At 42.4% G+C, this 20,200-nt stretch overlaps 1 protein-coding gene across 1 annotated transcript in view; it reads right to left on the reverse strand.

The window, feature by feature from the left end:
- The window catches only part of COL4A3 (collagen type IV alpha 3 chain), a 108,055-nt gene that overhangs the window by 51,722 nt on the left and 36,133 nt on the right, over positions 1-20,200 (reverse strand). The window contains exons 6-19 of the mRNA XM_074963896.1: positions 19,704-19,766; positions 18,320-18,373; positions 17,406-17,432; positions 15,615-15,692; positions 13,552-13,614; positions 12,954-12,989; positions 12,788-12,829; positions 9,134-9,211; positions 7,650-7,712; positions 7,364-7,420; positions 3,525-3,569; positions 2,670-2,723; positions 2,329-2,370; positions 848-935 (exon numbers count right to left, since the gene is read on the reverse strand). Coding sequence (XP_074819997.1) covers positions 848-935; positions 2,329-2,370; positions 2,670-2,723; positions 3,525-3,569; positions 7,364-7,420; positions 7,650-7,712; positions 9,134-9,211; positions 12,788-12,829; positions 12,954-12,989; positions 13,552-13,614; positions 15,615-15,692; positions 17,406-17,432; positions 18,320-18,373; positions 19,704-19,766 — 790 coding nt within the window. The remainder of the gene's footprint in view (positions 1-847; positions 936-2,328; positions 2,371-2,669; positions 2,724-3,524; positions 3,570-7,363; positions 7,421-7,649; positions 7,713-9,133; positions 9,212-12,787; positions 12,830-12,953; positions 12,990-13,551; positions 13,615-15,614; positions 15,693-17,405; positions 17,433-18,319; positions 18,374-19,703; positions 19,767-20,200) is intronic.

Raw genomic sequence — 20,200 nt, forward strand, 5'->3', positions numbered from 1 at the left:
CAGACCATTACTAATAGGCCAAGTGTTGAGCACCCCTGCAAGGTATTCGGTGCCCTCAATTCCCACTGACTTCAGTAACATGAGTAACTTTATACAGGTGAGTAGCCCCCATTGAACTCTATGAGACCACTTGTATGTATAAACATTTACAGGATTTGGGCTCTAAAGAATAAAGTCAGGGTTGGTGAGGATGGATACAAGGCAAACAAATTGCATCTATGGTGTCAGAGTTTAACACACAAACCCTTCACTACACTGTGATGTGTCCTGAATGACAAACTGATCAGGGTTTGTTTTTGATTTTTGCCAGTATGTTTTCATTTTATAGCATTACCAAATTAAAAAAAACAAACTGATGCCTTTACCATTTCCGAATGGCATGCATTAAAATCAGGATGAGACAATGGGGAAAAAGATAATGAAAATTAGTGTGAAATAAATGCCCTTTCCTAGGGATTATGGCCTTCATCTTTCAATTCCTTGCCTGGTGTGCGGCAAAGATGTGTTGATGCTGATGATGATGTGTTCCAGTAAGAGTATGAGCAGGGGCACACAAATAAGGGTGAAAAGAACAGAAGTAAGTGTCAGGGTCCTTGTGTCCCTTCTCCCATATTCTGAATATGGCCTTCACTGTGATGCTCAGAATACAAGTCGGGCACTTAGCTATGAGCCTCTTCGGTCTCACTTCTACTACTTGATGGCAGTAATTTGGTGGCTGTACAGTGGCACTCTCACGAGTGAAGGCTCAGGGTCCTTGTGACAACTCTTCCTCCCTGTGCTCTGCATGATCAAGCCCTGGCATAGATTTCTTTTTCTATTATGTTTATAGTTTTCAAAGCTCTCTCACCAGGTATGCCAGGTTGACCTTTAAGTCCTGGGGGTCCTGGATATCCTTCATCTCCTTTTTCACCAGCCACCTCATCATAATACTTTGTCTTAAAAGAGAAAGCGAGAGAGAAAGAACAGTAATACTAAAGAGAAAGGCAGTCTCCCATAACGAGTGCTTGACATGAGTAATTTGCTTTCACATACATCTGATTTCTTCCATTAACTCTCAAACCCCAGCTCATGTAGGCAGAGGGAGGTTCCTGTATTTGTCAGGATCCTTCAGTTTACTTGAAAGACACAGGGTATGGAGAGGCTGGGTGACGCTAAACAGCAGCTAAACCAATATCGATTATTTCCAGACTGGCTGTTCTGTTGGGAGAAATATTGGGACCTAGCCCATTCTTTTGACCTTATGACATCATGAGACCTTGTGTTTGCTCATTGCTAATTCCAGAATAATTGTTCACAAGCCACTGTATTTGAAGTTAGGATCTATACATGTGTAATGTGCTATGGCCACATACATGTAGACAGTCCTGGGACTTTCAGCACTACTTGCACTTAAGGAGAACTCTTTCATCTGTGAGTATAGTCACTGGGGCAAGCTGCAAGTTGGAGACATTCACAAACATTAAGCCAGTATTACATGTATTACATGTACATAAAGGATGTACATAAAGGATGGATGTTCCCATTAATGATAATAGTACAGTGCTACCAAGTTTGCATGAAACATGTGCATGAGCAAAACTGGAACTTAGAGACAACAATAAGTTATTGCTCCTTGGTGGATTATTTTCCAGGTGAATAAACAAAGTTGAACATCAGCCACCTTTCAAACCATTGTATGTATTTCATTCAACAGTGGCCAGATAATAGTGATCACCATTGCCTAACCACACTCAGTATAGTGAGTCACGTATAAATCACACAACATAACATGAATATTAGCCCTGAAATTAAAGAAATGTCAGAGGCTGAGCTTGAAGCTCACAAATATTTTTCATTTATTAATTTATTTATTTTGTACAAAGCTCTTGCTAAGCCAGATGATACAAATAGGTTAATGTTTTAAAAAAGAACTGCGTGTAAGCAACTGGAGTCAAAGGCTGCCCTCAGACATGTACATGGGCTTCTAGGAAAGTCAGAAACAGCACGCATGCATCAATGAGATGATTTTGCTTCTAGTTTGCAAAGCCTTTTGATATTTAAAAACTAGCAGCAATTGTTCTAGACATGATTATGGTGTCACTTTGGAAATTTAACTATTGTGAACTTTCATGGCTGTTTCATGACAATTAACTCTCCAGTTGAAATGAATGAGGTGCATGCTTCTCACGGTCCATTCCTGCAATGAGCTCTGCACACGGGGCGAGAGCCCTACTGACTCCATATTTTGAGACAGCAGTGCTTTAGTCATGGCACCTTGGGGATTACTTTTATTTGAACATTTAAAAAAAATGACACTACTATATTAATCCAAGCATAATTTGCACTTACGGGACCAGGAAATCCTGGTGGGCCAATGTCTCCTTTCCTCCCCTGCATGAGAAAACAGAAATGGGCCATCAGTTAGATACATTTAAAAACAAATTACTCACAAGCCTTCACAGCGTTTTGAATATCAACTCTATGTTAATCCGACAGATCTCTAAGATGAACTTCATATTAAGTAGAGCTGAGTGGATCGCTATTTATGGTGTTTATTCAATTATTTCACTTACTGTCATTTTTTGCCATGTCACTGCATGAACACTGTATGTCTAGTGATATATGAGCCAAAATCCAATAAACAAACAAGAAAACCCAACCCCAAAATAACAAGGATATTACGTAATTACCTTAGTGCCTGCTCTGCCAGGCAATCCTGCGTAGCCATGTTCACCCTTCTCTCCCTGTAGATGAGAGAACAGAATTATTATTAGGGGTTAGTCTTCTACCTATTTCATACATAAAATCTGACATTAAAAGCCTAGATCATTCCTACTGATGGAAAAAAGAGTGTGAGTGGCTCAGGGAGAGGAAATCCCTGTGAGAATTCCTGTATAGAGATCTCCCCACATCATCCTATTGAGGGAGGGGTTTACATGCCTACAAGCCCAACCTTCAAATCTGGCAGATCAAGTGACATCTGCAGGAGGACAAGTACATCTGCATGGAAGCCCTCTATCCCATACTGGCTATAGCCACCTCAGGGCCTCCCCTCAGTGCACTGTAGCCCATTTGAAGCTTTGCTACTGGGACATCTCTGATTGCGGTTGCTCCCACAACTCCCAAGGGTTTTGAAGCGGATAAGATAGCACATTATCAGCTGTATTTTCTTTTCTGACTCATTTTAATAGAGCTGCATGGAGGACAACGTGAATCTCCCCAGCCCAAACACTCCTCCCTAGAGACTGCCCAGGCTGCCCTATCTCCAACACAGTGCTGGTCTGTGTAGGGTCTGGAGGGAAAAGAGTGCTACAGAGGCAGCCAGGCCCCCTGTCTGCAAGGAAGACTGCATGCAAAGCATCCCCTCTGTGCCTGGATCTCTGGCCCAAAGCTTGGTGTATAGGAATACAGTTCCAAAATGTATTCAGATGTACATTTCAAGTACAAATCGAAGTAGAGAAGAGCTGTAACACAGAGATACAATCCTGTCACACTTACGCAGCTCTTATTAATATAACAGAACAATTAAAAGGTGTCTTCATTACCAGAAAGCCATGTGGACCGGGGGTACCATCTTTTCCAGGGTTACCCTACCAAAAAAAAAAAAAAAAAAAAAAAAAAAAAGTGCACAATCACAAAAAGGTCACGAGTAATGCTGCATTCTGGAGAACAAATGGCTAAATTCTGCACTCATGTCTGTGCTTTCTATCCCTACGGCTCTAGGACAGAGATTTAAGTTATTTTAAAATGTACATTATTGTTGCTAATCACTTATAGCTCCGCCAGCGTACACAGAGCTTTACAAAACACAGAGTAAAACATTCCTCAGACTGAAGAGCTAATAGTCCTACAAAGGAGTGGTAAATGCTGCCTCTTTCACCAGCAGAGTCCCACTGACCTGCAGGATTCCCTTTGAAGTGAGGTAAACAAAAGACAAGACAGTAAACAAGATAACAGCTCTGATAAAGGAGACAGCTGAGGAAATAAGGTAGAAAAGATGAGTGCAGGAAATGGGTTTAAGGAATGATTTGAAAAGGAGAAAAGTGAGAGCAGCCATTTGGTGAAAAAGAATTGGGAGACTGTTCCGAACATAGTGCAAGCAGGAAATAAAGTGTCAAAGTAAGAGTTGAAGAAGAAGACAACTAAATTATTTGGGGCAGAGACTGTAATTTTCTATGTGTATGTACAGAGTTTGGCACAACAAAGCCTTGGATTGGTTGGTCTAATTTCTACTGCAGTATAAATATAAAAAATATTAATGTAAGCAGTGTCAGGGTGAGCTCCACCCTGACATCTGGTGGTGAGGTGTGGCAAGTTGTGGAAAAAAAACTTTAGGGGCTGATCTCATTTGCATAGGCACACCCACCCCGCCTAGACTGAGGCCATAGCTGCCCAAATGGTCACTTCGGCTGCTGTGGGATCCCCAGTGTCTCTGTTATTGGGGCAGGAAGAATAAATTGTTATTACCCTGATTATGGGAACTGTGCTTGGAACTGTACTTGGCCTTTTGCTATGATGGAGGGACTCACCATCAACTAAGTAGCACTCGCTAGGCAAGGGTCATGGGTTCCAAAACTGTGTGAATTGAGAGAGACTTGAGACAGGTATTAGTACCTGGTGGTGTGGGCCCCTTTGTGAGGGCCTGAAGCACCAATTGCACCTCTGTCTCTCTCCACTGTGGAATGTCAGAGCTAATTTTGGGTCTATTAAGAGTCTTGCTACAGGTACTGTGCTGCATTCACTTTGGCCTTAAGGTGCACCAGCACTAAGGCCCCCACTACTATGAGCTGAAATCACTGAGAGCTGAAATCACTGAGCACTGCGTCAAGTAGTGGGGAGCCGGAAGATCTAGAGTGCAGCGGTGTGTTCGTGAGACGGCGAGCTGTGCGGAGTGGAGCCGGTCGTGGTGGAGCGGAGCCGTCTGAGAGACAGCGGTGTGTTCGTGAGACGGCGAGCTGAGCAGAGCTGTTCGTGAGACGGCGAGCTGAGCAGAGCGGAGCCATTCATGAGACAGCGAGCTGGGCAGAGCTGTTCTTGAGACAGCGAGCGAGCGGTGCGGAGCAGAGCCAGTCGTGGTGGAGTGGAGCCGTTCGTGAGACGGTGAGCTGAGCAGAGCTGTTCGTGAGACGGCGAGCGGTGCAGAGCGGAGCCGGTCGTGGTGGAGCAGAGCCGTTCGTGAGACAGCATAGCAGAGCAGAGCCCTGTGGGGCAGTCAGCTTCAGGACACGTAAGGTGCCCCTTGCCCCTTTTCCCCACACACAGGCACATTTTAGCCAGACTGGGGAGTAACACTATGCAGATGAACTTTTGAACTCTGGGGCTGGACTTTTTGGACTTTGGGTGATTTGTGGATTGCTGGACTCAAGAGACGTTTGGGTGCTGGGACTCAAGAACCCGAGGGAAAGGGGCATGCCCCAATTTGCTTGGGGTGGTTTTTTTGCTCATGGGTTGTGTTATGAATCCTGTTGGTGGTGTTTCCCCAACATAATGCCACATTGTTTCTCTCTGTTATTAAAAGGCTTTTTGCTACACTCAGACTATGTGCTTGCGAGAGGGGAAGTATTGCCTCTTGGAGGCGCCCAGCGGGGGTGGTATATATTTGTCCCAGGTCACTGGGTGGGGGCTCGAGCCGGTTTGCATTGTGTTATTGGAATGGATCCCCTAGATATTGAACCCGGCCCTTGTTGCTGCCAACTCTGATGGGCAGAAGGGTTACATTAACAATAATTAAAAAGAGAGGCCTAGGAAGAAGAGTGTGTGTGCAGAAGGAGAATAGGAGGAAACAGGAGGAGAGATGTAGGCAAACAAGAGGTTATTTAGCACTTTGAAGGTGAGCATGAGGAGCTTGAACTTGATGCAAGAAAGAGAGGAGTCAGTGAAAGAATAAAAGGTGGGTGAAAAGTGAGTCAGTCAGAGTAGTAGGGGAGGAAGTTCAGTTTAGCAGCAGCTTTTGGATATACTGAAGAGGGGAAAAGATTACATGGCAAAAGATGGCCAAGGCATGAGCACTTGCACTAGAGAGAAGAGGAGAATACTGAAAGAATGACAGGACTTAACAAGAAATAGTATGTGGGAACGGAAGGAGAGCGAGGAGTCAAGGATGACACTGAGATTGCAAGTCTGAGAGGACAGCATGTACCCTCTGGTGTGTTTGTGTTCAGGGCCCTCTTAGTGACAATTCACAGAGGAAGTGAGTTGTTACAGCTCCCAGCAGAGGCTTGGCTCTTTAGCTGAAGGAGTAACGCCTCATGCTTTTAGCTCTGGAGCCCCCTGTTCAAGCCTCACAATGTTGGCCAAGAGGGTGGCCATCACAAGTGCACTTGTGAAGAAGAGACAGTGAAGGGAAGAAGCAGCGGAGGCTGAGGAGGAATCATGAGAAGCTCTGACTTGTTGGGCAACATAAATATTTACTATTTTGCACTAAGAAGTTAAACAGAAAAGAGATTTTTCATAATTTACCTTTTTATAAAAATAATATCGCAAATTACTGTAAATAGCATCTTTCATCAGAGGATCTCAGAGAACCCCATAATCATCATAAATTCAATCTAAGCACATTACAGGCCCAGTCTTGCAGTTGTTACTCATATAATTAAAGCTATTGAAGCCCATGAGACTTTGATGTGAGGAAGGGCTGCAGGATCACACCATAAGTAAGTGGTACAAAATTAGCAGGCTCAAAGGCTGATAACTGATTCTTTGAATACATTTCCTGTTTTTTCTCAAATCTATATGCTTCCTACAAATATTATAAAAACTTGCATTCACACCTGTCTATTAAACTCTTTTCAAAATGTGCAGAGATAAACTTAACCTCATTATACCTTCATTGCTATCAGTCTTATTATTTACATGCAATATTTCAAACACTGGAGTCAGTCCTTTGAAACTGTATGAAGTACTGATATGGTAAGAAAAGTAACTAAATATGGCTCCTTTCTCCACAGACGTGTTGGAGTGGAATGTATTGAGAGTCATGTCTTCTGCCTTAATTGACAAAAATATGTCTACTTAAAATATCTTTACTCCTGCTAGCATTGCACAGTCACTGCATCGATTGGAGAGTGAGCAGGATTCCTTTCTGGCTCATGCATCATAACAGAACTGTTGACCAAGTTCCAACCATAGAACCTTTGCTCTATGATATGCAGAAGTGCGTCCTCAACTGAGTTTTAAGTACAGCTCAGGAAGCATGTGCCAGAAAGAATACTCACTTGACTTTCAGATTCCAGGTTGAGTTCACTGGACAAAAATCTCTTTTCACCTAAAAGCCTAGTAAATTTGCTCTGGAAGTCATTGAAAGACAAAGCTGGAACTCCACAATAACACAGAAATGCTTTCAGAGAAGAATGACACTTTAAAGTGTTTAATTTTTCACACGTACCTGCGGGCCAGGCTCTCCTGGGTCACCTTTTTGACTTTGAAAATCTCCAGGAAAACCCTGTAACAAATCCACACATATTTTCAGATTCACATTTTTGCACCTTAATCCATTTTGTATTATTTTATTACCTTGTACAATGAAGTCTGATTACAGCTTCTGTTAATAGATCTTAATTGATGGCTAGACCAAGGAGTATAAATATGGACTCCAAATAGCAACATTTTCCATGTGAATGTGATGCTGTATGAAGGTCCTGGATTTTGAGAGATTTACTTTGATCACTTACCAATGACCCAACAGGTCCTGGGAGACCCCTTGATCCTTTCTCTCCTTTCTCTCCTTTCAAGTCCTGTCACAACAAAATAAAATATTTATTTAGTCTTTCAGATTTTTCAGTGCCTCCAAAAAAACTCTTAGGTGTTTTATACACAGGGAAACCCAAAATTACAAACACATTTTAATTAAACAAATTAAAAGCTTGATCTGGGTAAGGCAGAGATAATGTTAGTAGCCTGATTAAGCAGGTAGAAAAGTTGGCAATTTTTATCACTATCTGTGACTGAGGTGATTTGCCATTTGCAAATCAAGGGACCAATCATTTTCTCAGATGTTTGCCTCTTGGGCTGAAATTTTCCAGGTTTGTTCTTAACCTGAGTACAATTTTTTTGGAAAGTTTGAACAAAAACAGTTTAATTGTTTTCAAGTGAAAAGGGGGAAAAATACACTTTTACTTGTATAAAAATATTTTTGTGAGCCTTTTTGGAACAGCTCTAGTGACTCAGGCTCAGACCTTCAAAGTTATCTAGGTGGCTAACTCCCACTGATTTCAATCGGATATCAGTGCCTAATAAATACCTTTGAGGATCTGGGCCTCAGTGATTTGGGATAAAAACTTGAAATTTGTCAGGGACATGGGCTATAGGTCAACACAGCCTTTCTCAGTCTACTGAAAATCCATTTGGTTTGGCCAAGTTGAAAGTGTTCTATTTTGCACATACCCACTGTTTTTTGTTTCCACAACAGGCTTTTTACAAATGATCACTAACATCCCATTGGCACTGTGCACATGTGCATATTGGTATTGTTGCCTCATCTATCACTGCTGTATGAACATATAATAAGAAGAGCTTGTTATCTAGATAGAGAAGACAAAGAGCGGGAGAAAGAAAATATTATTATCTCCATTTTCCAGATATGGAAATGAGGCATTAAGGGCCAGATTTTCAAAGCTATTTAGGTACCTAGTGGGATTTTCAAAAGTGCCTAAGCAAGTTAGGCACCTAACTCTGAACTGAGTTCAAGTGACTTGCCCAAGGTCATGCAGAAAGTCTGTGGCAAAACTGGGAACTGAATCTAAACCTCCTGAGTCCCAGACCAGTGATTCAGTCACAAGACTGTCCTTTTAATTGCCAAGACAGTCTCATTCAATGCACAACCTCTCAATGTTCTATTGGTTCGACACATGTCCGACAAAAAGTTGAGAGGAATTTCATTTTTAATGTGTGGGGGGTGCATGGAATATAAGGATGTGGATGGAAAGAGGTCGTATGTCTAAGCTGCCCTGTATCATTCTATATGACATATGAAGGTGTGCTTAGGAGAGGGCTGGGCTCTGAAGGAGAAAATAGAATAAATATAAAATACCAACAATATAAATACTGAGAAACTTCTGTCTTGTGACCCAGAGCAAAGCAACTGTGTATATGACCCAAAGCAAATGTGGCTCAAGGTAAAACACACAACTTGGTTTATAAATAATTATTTTACTACCTTCATATGATCTGGTCCGCTTAATGTCACAATAACTGTTCCTGGGGGCCCAGGGGGTCCTGTTGATCCAGGTTCACCCTGAAAATAAAAAGAAAGATTATTCAAATAAAGTTAATACTCTATGGGAGAGGGGCATTGCTGGCACATGATGGCATACATCACATTGGTGGATGTGCAGGTGAACGAGCCTCTGATAGTATGGCTGATGTGATTAGGCCCTATGATGGTGTCCCCTGAATAGATATGTGGACACAGTTGGCAACGGGCTTTGTTGCAAGGATAGGTTCCTGGGTTAGTGGTTTGTTGTGTGGTGTGTGGTTGCTGGTGAGTTTTTGCTTCAGGTTGGGGGGCTGTCTGTAAGAAAAGACTGGCCTGTCTCCCAAGATCTGTGAGAGTGATGGGTCGTCCTTCAGGATAGGTTGCAGATCCTTGATGATGCGTTGGAGAGGTTTTAGTTGGGGGCTGAAGGTGATGGCTAGTGGCGTTCTGTTATTTTCTTTGTTGGGCCTGTCCTGTAGTAGGTGACTTCTGGATACTCTTCTGGCTCTGTCAATCTGTTTCTTCACTTCAGCAGGTGGGTATTGTAGTTGTAAGAATGCTTGGTAGAGATCTTGTAGGTGTTTTTCTCTGTCTGAGGGGTTGGAGCAAATGCGGTTGTATCGTAGAGCTTGGCTGTAGACAATGGATCGTGTGGTGTCGTCTAGATGAAAGCTGGAGGCATGTAGGTAGGAATAGCGGTCAGTAGGTTTCCGGTATAGGGTGGTGTTTATGTGACAATCGCTTATTAGCACCATAGTGTCCAGGAAGTGGATCTCTTGTGTGGACTGGTCCAGGCTGAGGTTGATGGTGGGATGGAAATTGTTGAAATCATGGTGGAATTCCTCAAGGGCTTCTTTTCCGTGGATCCAGATGATGAAGATGTCATCAATGTAGCGCAAGTAGAGTAGGGGCATAAGGGGACGAGAGCTGAGGAAGCGTTGTTCTAAGTCAGCCATAAAAATGGCATACTGTGGGGCCATGCGGGTACCCATAGCAGTGCCGCTGATCTGAAGGTATACATTGTCCCCAAATGTGAAATAGTTATGGGTGAGGACAAAGTCACAAAGTTCAGCCACCAGGTTAGCCGTGACATTATCGGGGACAGTGTTCTTGATGGCTTGTAGTCCATCTTTGTGTGGAATGTTGGGGTAGAGGGCTTCTACATCCATAGTGGCCAGGATGATCACCGATGGATTGTAGTTTCCTCAGGAAGTCAGTGGTGTCTTGAAGATAGCTGGGAGTGCTGGTAGCGTAGGGCCTGAGGAGGGAGTCTACACAGCCAGACAATCCTGCTGTCAGGGTGCCAATGCCTGAGATGATGGGGTGTCCAGGATTTCCAGGTTTATGGATCTTGGGTAGCAGATAGAATACCCCAGGTCGGGGTTCCAGGGGTGTGTCTGTGCGGATTTGTTCTTGTGCTTTTTCAGGGAGTTTCTTGAGCAAATGCTGTAGTTTCTTTTGGTAACCCTCAGTGGGAACAGAGTGTAATGGTTTGTAGAAAGTGGTGTTGGAGAGCTGCCGAGCAGCCTCTTGTTCATATTCCGATCTATTCATGATGACGACAGCACCTCCTTTGTCAGCCTTTTTGATTATGATGTCAGAGTTGTTTCTGAGGCTGTGGATGGCATTGTGTTCTGCACGGCTGAGGTTATGGGGCAAGTGATGCTCCTTTTCCACAATTTCAGCCCGAGCACGCGGTGGAAGCACTCTATGTAGAAGTCCAGTCTGTTGTTTTGACCTTCAGGAGGAGTCCACCCAGAATCCTTCTTTTTGTAGTCTTGGTAGGAAGGTCTCTGTGGGTTAGTATGTTGTTCAGAGGTGTGTTGGAAATATTCCTTGAGTCAGAGACGTCGAAAATAGGATTCTAGGTCACCACAGAACTGTATCATGTTCATGGGGGTGGAGGGGCAGAAAGAGAGGCCCCGAGATAGGACAGATTCTTCGGCTGGGCTAAGAGTATAGTTGGGTAGATTAACAATATTGCTGGGTGGGTTGAGGGAACCACTGTTGTGGCCCCTTGTGGCATGTAGTAGTTTAGATAGTTTAGTGTCCTTTTTCTTTTGTAGAGAAGCAAAGCATGTGTTGTAAATGGCTTGTCTAGTTTTTGTAAAGTTCAGCCACGAGGAAGTTTGTGTGGAAGGTTGTTTTTTTATGAGAGTATCCAGTTTTGAGAGCTCATTCTTAATCTTTCCCTGTTTGCTGTAGATACAGTTATTTATTCACCCACCCCTTCACTTAAAAAGATGCACAGAAAGTGTATGACTTTCAATGTTATTTCTGTCTTTTCTACAAGCAGAAGAGTAGAGGTGTGTATGTTTATTGACATCACAGTATCTAGAAATAGCTCACAGATATAAATGTTGTTTCCAATGCAGTTTCTACAAAACCAATATAGCATCACTTTCTCCCTAATCGTTTTTTAAAGAATCTCTCCTCATAGCAGTTGGAGTTCTTCTCCCATTCTGATGACGTTAACCTGTTAGTAAAAACACAGTCCCTTTGCTAAATTCTTTTAAAGACTGCAGCCTAATAGAATACAGATAGATGGCTGTAATAGATTGCTGCCTCACACAATCAGCTTTCACATTTGACCTAAAATGTTGGAATTTTAGTGCACTCTTTCACTGAGGGCTGCTGAGAACAGAAAAAATCCTAAAAACCATCAGCAGGCATTTTAAACAGCTTTCAGCCATTCATGTGTTATTTTGCGTATGTTATCAGTAACAATTTACAAGAAATATAGTAATGTCTTCTGTGAGGCTCGCTAGCTAGAATTTGGAAGAGTCAAGGTCACCTGAGGTCATCAGTTCCATTTTTAGGAATTTAGCCAAGACAATTTCAATAAATATGTTTACCAGCTAGGTGATTACATAACTAACATTAATTTCAGTGTGCCCAACTCCTGTAATCAGATCAGCACAGACAAATAATTGCATTCATGAGGACTCCAATGACTAAGCTGGGACTCCTCATGGATGTAAAGATCCACTTGCCAGGATCCAATTGCAAGATTGGGGTCTACAAGACAATACATTTGCTTATGGTCACTTGTAATTTGCATTGAGGCACATTTGATCATGGGGTGATATAATAGTGTGAGTGACAAAACATCCTATTTTTATGGTATAACACTGGAGGTTTTCTTGGAAGATATTCTTGGAGTTTCAGAAAGCACCACAAAGATGAACACTTAAAAAGGCAGGATCAGAGCATCTAAGAATGACAGCTATTATTAGTTTATTTATTATTCAACTCAACTTTATTTATTATTCAATTGGCTAGTGGAGGAACAGGATTTCCAAACACTGTATTGCTAATGTAATGTAAACCACATTACTACTTTTTATTAGTAAATACTGACTACTGGCTCCAAGAAGTTAAGCTTCCTCTTAAACTGTTAGCCTGCTTCTATCTTTCAGTTATGTGAAGACAGTTTGTCCTTTAATGTTACCTTGTCCCCATACTCCAGTGAAAGTAGTCTGCAAAGATTCTCCGTTCACGTATATAGAGCAAATTATTTTTGCTTCACGGTACTTCCTCTTCAAAAGATTTCATCATAGTAAGAAGAAATCCACAGCAAAACTTTCTAATGTTATAATTATATTACATAGTTACCTTTATTCCTTTGGTTCCTATGATCTTAATCCCCATGACACCCTACAAAAGAGTTTTTAAAACATTATTTTTTTCTTGTTTTAAAAAGCACCCATAAATAATGAATGAAAAAATGATGTTACATTTGATTTAAGAGTTTTAATTTTTATAGCAAATCTCAGGATACCTTACGTCCTGGAAGTCCCATTCTCCCTGAAACACCCTAGAGAAAACAAAATGAAATGAAAAGAAAAAAAACAGAACAGTAAAATAGTAAATAGTAGAATCCTCAGACCTGATATAAGGCCTTATTCAGAGCCCACTGAAGTCAATGGGAGTATTTCCGTTGACTTCAGTGGGTTCTGGATCAAGCTTCTGGTGCCAGATTTTCATCCAGGTCTTGCCATGGTTTATTTATTGCGCCTACAATTCATTGTGGATACAAATATCAGTAGTATGTCTAAACACCTGATTTGCAAGTGCAAACACTATGTGTATAACTGGAATTAAATGTGAATTTAAAAAATATATGTGCAATTATTTGAAGATGCAAAATTATGCCCACACAAATTGAAGCTACTCTTGAAAATCTATTCTTTAATTAGCAAACATAAAATAAAAACAAATCTGTCAGACATATGAATTTACAGATTTTACACACTCATGGAATTTTCAAACTATAGGAGTCAATGGCACATATTCTTGGGAAATGGGTGACTAACTCCCTTAGGCTCCTTGGAAACACCCAGCCTTAAATCATAAAAATATACTGATTTTATACTCACTGAAGATCCCGGAGGGCCTTGTGGTCCAACTAGCCCTTGGAGTCCTCGAGGACCTGGTTCACCCTTTATATTAAACAAGAAATGAGAATAAATTTCCTGATGTTAAGAAAATGCAAGAATATAAATGATCCACTACGCATGGAAATATCTGGGCACTGGAGAGTGAGTTACAGTCATAGAAGCAAAGTTATCTCTTAATTTTATTCTTTTCATGTTTCAGTTAAATATTATTTAATCTAGGCTTTTGTTTTTAATGTCTTTATATTAATGATAAAAATAACTTTTTAAGTATGGGTTTTATTACTATAGAACCAAAAACGCTCAATGGAAAAATTACAGTTTTTCCACTGAAATCATTACAGCTATTTCACAAATATTACTTGGTCAAATTTGCGATAAATTGGGCAGGTCTGCTTATGAACAAAAGAACTGCAATCCTGGATCAAACCAGTAGTCTTCCTAATAATCCTGAATCCTGTCTGTGAAAACAGCCATATCCAAAGGAAGGTGCCGTCAGTCCTTTAGGGTATGTCTACATTGCAATGTCAGCCCAGAGCTAGTAGAACTCGAGTTAGCAGACCTCGGGTTTGTTAACCTAGGGCTTGAGCATCTACACTCATTTGAAACCCCAGGCTAGAAATTGTTGGACCCTGGGACCGAACCTGGGGCTCCAGGATCTACACAGCATTATGTGGGCCTTAGTCCAACCACCATTATCCCAGACTTCTTAGTGTCCTCTCAATATGTAGCCACTCTAGCCCTTTGTTTGTGGAGTAGTATGAGAAAATCTGACTGTCCACCAAACTTGACTGTCCAGACAACAAAGAAAGTCAGCCTATGGGATTGTGGGATACTTTTGGTGGACTCCCAGAACATGAGTCCAATGGGACTGCACCTACACTGCAAAAAAATAGGGCTTGAACCCTAGCTCCCAGCTTGACTGAGGCTCGAACCCTCTACCCTGTGGGTCTTGGCACCCTGGGTCCGTGACCTGGGTTAGTGCGATTTGTATGTAGATGGAAGACAGAACAGGCTTTAGCCTGAGATCAAACCCTGAGTTTACCTTACGGTTTAGACATACCCTCTGTGGACAGTTATGGAATAACCACCCAGATGGAATATTTCTTCTCAAACTGTGGTCTGTGAACCACCAGTGGTCCGCGAGCTCCATTCAGATGGTCTGCGGACAGTTCCCTCTAAGGTGTGCGCCTGGGTGGCCGCACACGAGAGAATGAAGGGCCACCCACCTAATTAGTGGAGCTTTGCAGGCATGGCTCCACTAATTAGGTGCCTGGACCCTGGAGAGGACGCACATGTAAGGTGACGTGGTGGTTCTGGGGGGAAGAGGGGGTGGGGGAATTTGGGATGTGCAGGGCTGCGGCAGCCAGAGAAAGAGGTGATTTTCCCCAGCTCCAGGGCTGCGGCTGCCAGGGAGAGATGGGCCTCCTTCCCAGCCTCGGCTCTGTGGCTGCTGCAATGAGGGAGAGACCCCTCTTCTTCCCAGCCCAGCTCGGTGGCTGCTGCACTGAGGGAGAGAGGGCACATCCATTGCATTAGAAAGGTACGACTGATATTAAAATACGAGTTGTTCGCTTTTATTTATAGAACAAAAGAAGTTAATTATTATGTTTTTTATATAGCGCTTTTATCCAAAGCACTTTACAATGGTTAGCTAATGGTACAAACAACATTTGGAAAGATCATTGAGTGGTCCACCGAGACCCTCAGCAATTTTCAAGTGGTCCGCAAAAAAAAAGTTTGAGAACCGCTGCCCTAATTAATGCTGACTCATCTGCAAATGGCGCCACCTCACTGTTCACTCCCTTTCCCATACACTTAACAAATACAGTAAACATCACCAGTCCTAGTAAGCAAAACTAACCCCTCCTGGCTTGGGAAAATTTGAATTTTGAAAGCGATAGAAAGAATAACTTTATATCTCTCACCTTTATAATATAAACCCAATATCACATTGAGAACTGAAGTTACTTTCTGATTTAAGAACAATAATACATTACTTTAAAAAAAAATATACATAGCACAATGTAAATTCTTTTAATTACTTGGCGTCCAGTAATTCCTGGTAATCCAGGGTCACCCCTTCTGTCATATCCTGGGTCATATCCACTTGCAGGGCACCCCTTGACAATAAGTAAATGAAAAAAGTCTCATCAACTGTTATATTATGAAACTCGTTTGTATAACTTGAGGCAATAAAGCTCACAGTAAGATATACAGTAGAGAAATCCAACATCAGAAATCTCCTAATGCTGGCTATTGTCCATTATGGACAATTCTACCCCCAAAAAATCAATATTCAGTACATACTACACGATATGTACATATGATCTGTACTTCTTAGTCCTTATGAACCTCCTTCTTTTTAGACCTACACATATTTCCTTCACACACATACCTGGTCTTATCTAACTTTTTTTTTAAGGGTATGTTTATTGGATTTTATTACAAGAGTTCTATTATTGGCATTTTGCATAATCTCCAACAGAATACAGAGAGCCTCTTTCTGACCCGATCTGAGTTACACCTGACTTCATTAGAGTTACTGTGGACTTACACTGGGGGAACTAAGATCAGAATCTGGCCCAAAAGTAATTGCATCATGTAACTGACGGTGACAAGTTCTTTATATAAAACCAGTTCCTAGCGTAAAACATTCAAGCAGGGCCAAAATCTCGTTTTATTTCTTTGTATCACTTACATCAGAAGTCATCTTTGCTTTATTGTTTATTTGTGTCTTTGTTCCCACCAGGGTAAGAGCGCTGATAACAGGATGAAAGTAATTCAGACCACATTATCATGGTCATCTCCAAAGTCTTTGTACAACGCTGCTGTATTTTAAAAAAACTGTAACAACTTCTTAAAGGAAAAGGTTCTGATTCACTGCTGTGTTACTCTGGTTTTCATCCAGTGGAACTGCACTGAAATCAGAGTTACACTAATGTGAAATCAGGATAATGTAGTGAAGAATCAGACCCAAAATATTTCAGATTCATGTTGTGTTCAACTGTTTCACTAGTGTACATGAAGGGTGGGGGGGCTTAGGGAGCTCCCTTTGATAATCTGCGGAGCAGTCAGGCATATTTGCCTGAACTCTGTGGAGCGTGCAGATTGCTATCTCCAGGCAAGTGGGGCTGCAAGACACCGTCAAGGAGGTGAGGCAGGAAAAAAGGTCATGGCCTTGGTCCCTGTGCACAGAAGAGAGTACTGCATTTTCATAAAGCCATGTAGCAGTACAGGCATTCTGCAGTCTACGTGCTTGGGCATTCTGGGAAGAATTCTCCCTCAAGGAAGAATTCTTCCTGTAGCAACCCCTGGGGTGGGCAACACACAGCTGTGTTTAAATGAAACAGAGCTCATACTAACTAGACTCAGCACTTGACTTTTCACAGTAACTCATCTGCATGCCTCCTTTCTTCCTGCCCCTGTGGTTAGAATGATCTTCCTCTTCAAACACACTCTTCTGACACTTTCCAAAAATGATCTTCCTAATAATTTCTGAACTCCTTTGATCTGAACTCTTTTCCAGTGTCTGCATGGCACTTATAAGCTCTTTGGGAGAGGGACCTGGTCCTTGGTGTGTTTGTAAAAAATACTCTTACAACACTCAGTAATAGTAATCACAGAAAATAAGAAATATTGAATTGTAACCAAGGATGAATGTGGCAATCGTATACTAGATTCTGGTGTTAGCTGCATTGCTCTTCTTCTGGGAAATAAACTCTCTAGCTGCAGTGGATGAAGATAGCTATTATAGATCTTTTACCAACAGCTGTGCAAATTCAAAATTTTGCTTTTCAATGAATATTCAATACAACATACTGTGAATAACTTACCTTATCTCCTTTGAAGCCATCAATACCCTCGGGACAGTAAAAATAATAAAAAACATATCATTAAAAAAGGCAACTGATAACACAGGTGATAAGGACAGTCAAGATGTTTAGTAGAGGCAAACTTAAGAAAATGACCTATTTTCATGAATGCATGGGTGAGTAACCTTGGTTGGTTCTGATGCACAAGGATGAATTTCATGCCTTGTGCGCCAGACTGCAATCTCAGAAGAATGGATTTGTTGTTGGAAAGTGGCCCAGCCTACCAGCTGGGATTTCAAAATTATTATAAATTTGATTTGTGCGGCCTGACTTTTTTGGGCGTGTAGGAGGACTTTTTAAAATAGAAAAAAATATATATCTTTAGAGGGGAGCAGATTTTGTGCCAATGACAGTGCTCCACTTTTATTCCTTGTTTATAGTTTACCTTTGATATAATTTCTGTAGAGCAAATCAAGCACTAGCGGTTAAAGCACGAATCCCGGGTTCTGCTTCTGTCATTGACTTACCTTGAGTAAGTCACTTAGGCTTACATTTTTAAAGAGTATTTTCTAATGTTGGGTGCCTCCTGTTTTTGGATGCCCAGCTTGAGACACCCAAGGCCTGATATGCAGAAAGTACTGAGCATCCACAACTTCAACCAAAGCCAGCAAGAACTGCAGGTGTCCATCACCTGTGAAGCTCAGAGCCAATGTGTTTCAAATTGGGCCCCCAAAATCAGGTCACTTTTGAAAATGTTCTCTTAACCTTTTCACTCAGTTTTCCAGCCAGTGGGGATACTAATATTATCCCACCTCACAGGTGCATTGTGGGGCTTAATTAATTAATATATCAACAACTGTTAAGGGTTTTAAGCTTTAAGGAATTAAGGGCTTTATATGGTAGAAATGCACATTATGCTTAATGTTACCACTTACTGGTTTGCCCGGAGCACCTCCTGGCCCTGGAGGCCCTGGAAATCCTTGTTCACCCTGCGAATAATAAACGTAATTGTTACAAAAGCCACTGATCCATTTTGTTTATTTATCCATGATTAACTAGTCCTTTCCTGTGCTCTTAAGAGTATTACAGAATATTCAGTTTCCTTTACTGTAAGCATAGGCGTAGTTTGACTGTTATATCTGGGTTGGCAAAGTGAGCCCAGGCACATGCATGCACATGTACATGCTGAAGCCAGTCCCCTTGGTTCGCTGGCTGTCTCCCCGCCACCTTAAGTGGTACCTGGGCTGCTGGTGGTGGTGGGGAGGTGGGGACGGTGTAAAGGGGGAGTCCCAGCTGCTGCTGGCAGCCACTCTGGCACTGGCTGCTGCAGTGAAGTCGCTGCTCTGGTGCTGCTGCGGATGCCTCCCTGCTCGGGCTGGAGCTGCTGCTGCCCAGGGGATGCCACATGCCGGGTTCCTGCTTCCCCCTGCTCATTTCCATATCCCCTTCTCTTCCCCCTGCCCCATTCTACCCCCCCTTCCCCACTGTCTCTTCTCCTCACCCCACCCACTCGGTCGTCCGTCCCCCTGCGCGGGCACTCATGGTTGTAGAGGAAAGCAGTGGGCACTAGGACCCAGGAGGCGGCATTCATCTGCTGAAGGAGGACCCAGAGCATAGGAGAAAAGCTGCTTCCCACCAGCTGAAAAGTGCTGGGGGGGCAGAAGGGGAAGAGCAGTATGGGAATGACTAAGCCCCTTTCTCCCCCGACCCCAGGCTGATTAGAGCAAGCCCCGCAGGGCAGCTCAATGCTTGCAGAAATGGGGAGGAGAGGAGTGGCGCATGACCCTCCCCCCGATACCTCCCCTCTGTTTGGGGGGACAATGCCCCCCTGCACCACCCAAACTATGCCTATGACTGTAAGGCTAGCTGAAAACTATTTTGGGGTCAAATAAAATGAAAACTTGAAATAAAGTGATTAACTACAGGCTTTAACTTTTCCTCAGGCTGCAATTCAGGACTCATACCCATACCAAGAATAGAGGCCCAAAGCACAATACAGAACATAGAATTTCAAACTGCTGAGTGAAATTGCTTATGATTATTCCACTTCCCATCATCCTGCATCTTCAGGATAGGTAAAAACAACATAGAAAACAAAGAAAAGATTGTCACACAAGTACTTGCAACACTTTTGCTTTCCATGACTATTCTTGTGAACATAATTTCTCTCCGATCAACCAGTGAAGTTGCAAGCTGCAACAAAAGAACTCTGCCGTGCATTTGAGAAAATGCTTGAGAATGCTTTTGGGCAGTATTCACTGATTTTTAAGCTTAGCTCTTGGCAATCCCCATTATCATCACGTTCTACTTGATCCCTACCTTTGGACCATTGCATCCTGGAATTCCTGCACCTCCAGGCGGACCAATGTTTCCTGGTTCACCCTAAACAAGTTCAAAATTGACAGAGTCTTGTTACTGAACATTTATATTCCCCTGTAACTATACTGAAATAGTTTACGTGGATACAGTATCTGGATGGATGGATTACAATTTGTTCTTAAACCATTATGGTGAATAAGAATTGTTGATACCAAGATTGTAATCTTTAGGTTAATTGATAGAGACAATGCTGACATTGACATTAGGTTGGGGAATACTGAAATGCTGTATAAGTAGAGGACTTGGGGTATGCCTTCACTACCCGCGAGATCGGCGGGTAGTGATTGATCTATCAGGGATCGATTTATTGTGTCTCGTCTAGAAGCGATAAATCAATCCCCGAATCGATGCCTGTACTCCACCTCAGCAGGAGGAGTAAGCGGAGTTGGCGGGGGAGCCGCCGCGGTTGACTCGCCGCTGTGAGGACGGCCAGGTAA

This window comes from Natator depressus, chromosome 9 (assembly GCF_965152275.1).
Source record: "Natator depressus isolate rNatDep1 chromosome 9, rNatDep2.hap1, whole genome shotgun sequence".
In the NCBI taxonomy this organism is placed as follows: domain Eukaryota; kingdom Metazoa; phylum Chordata; order Testudines; family Cheloniidae; genus Natator; species Natator depressus.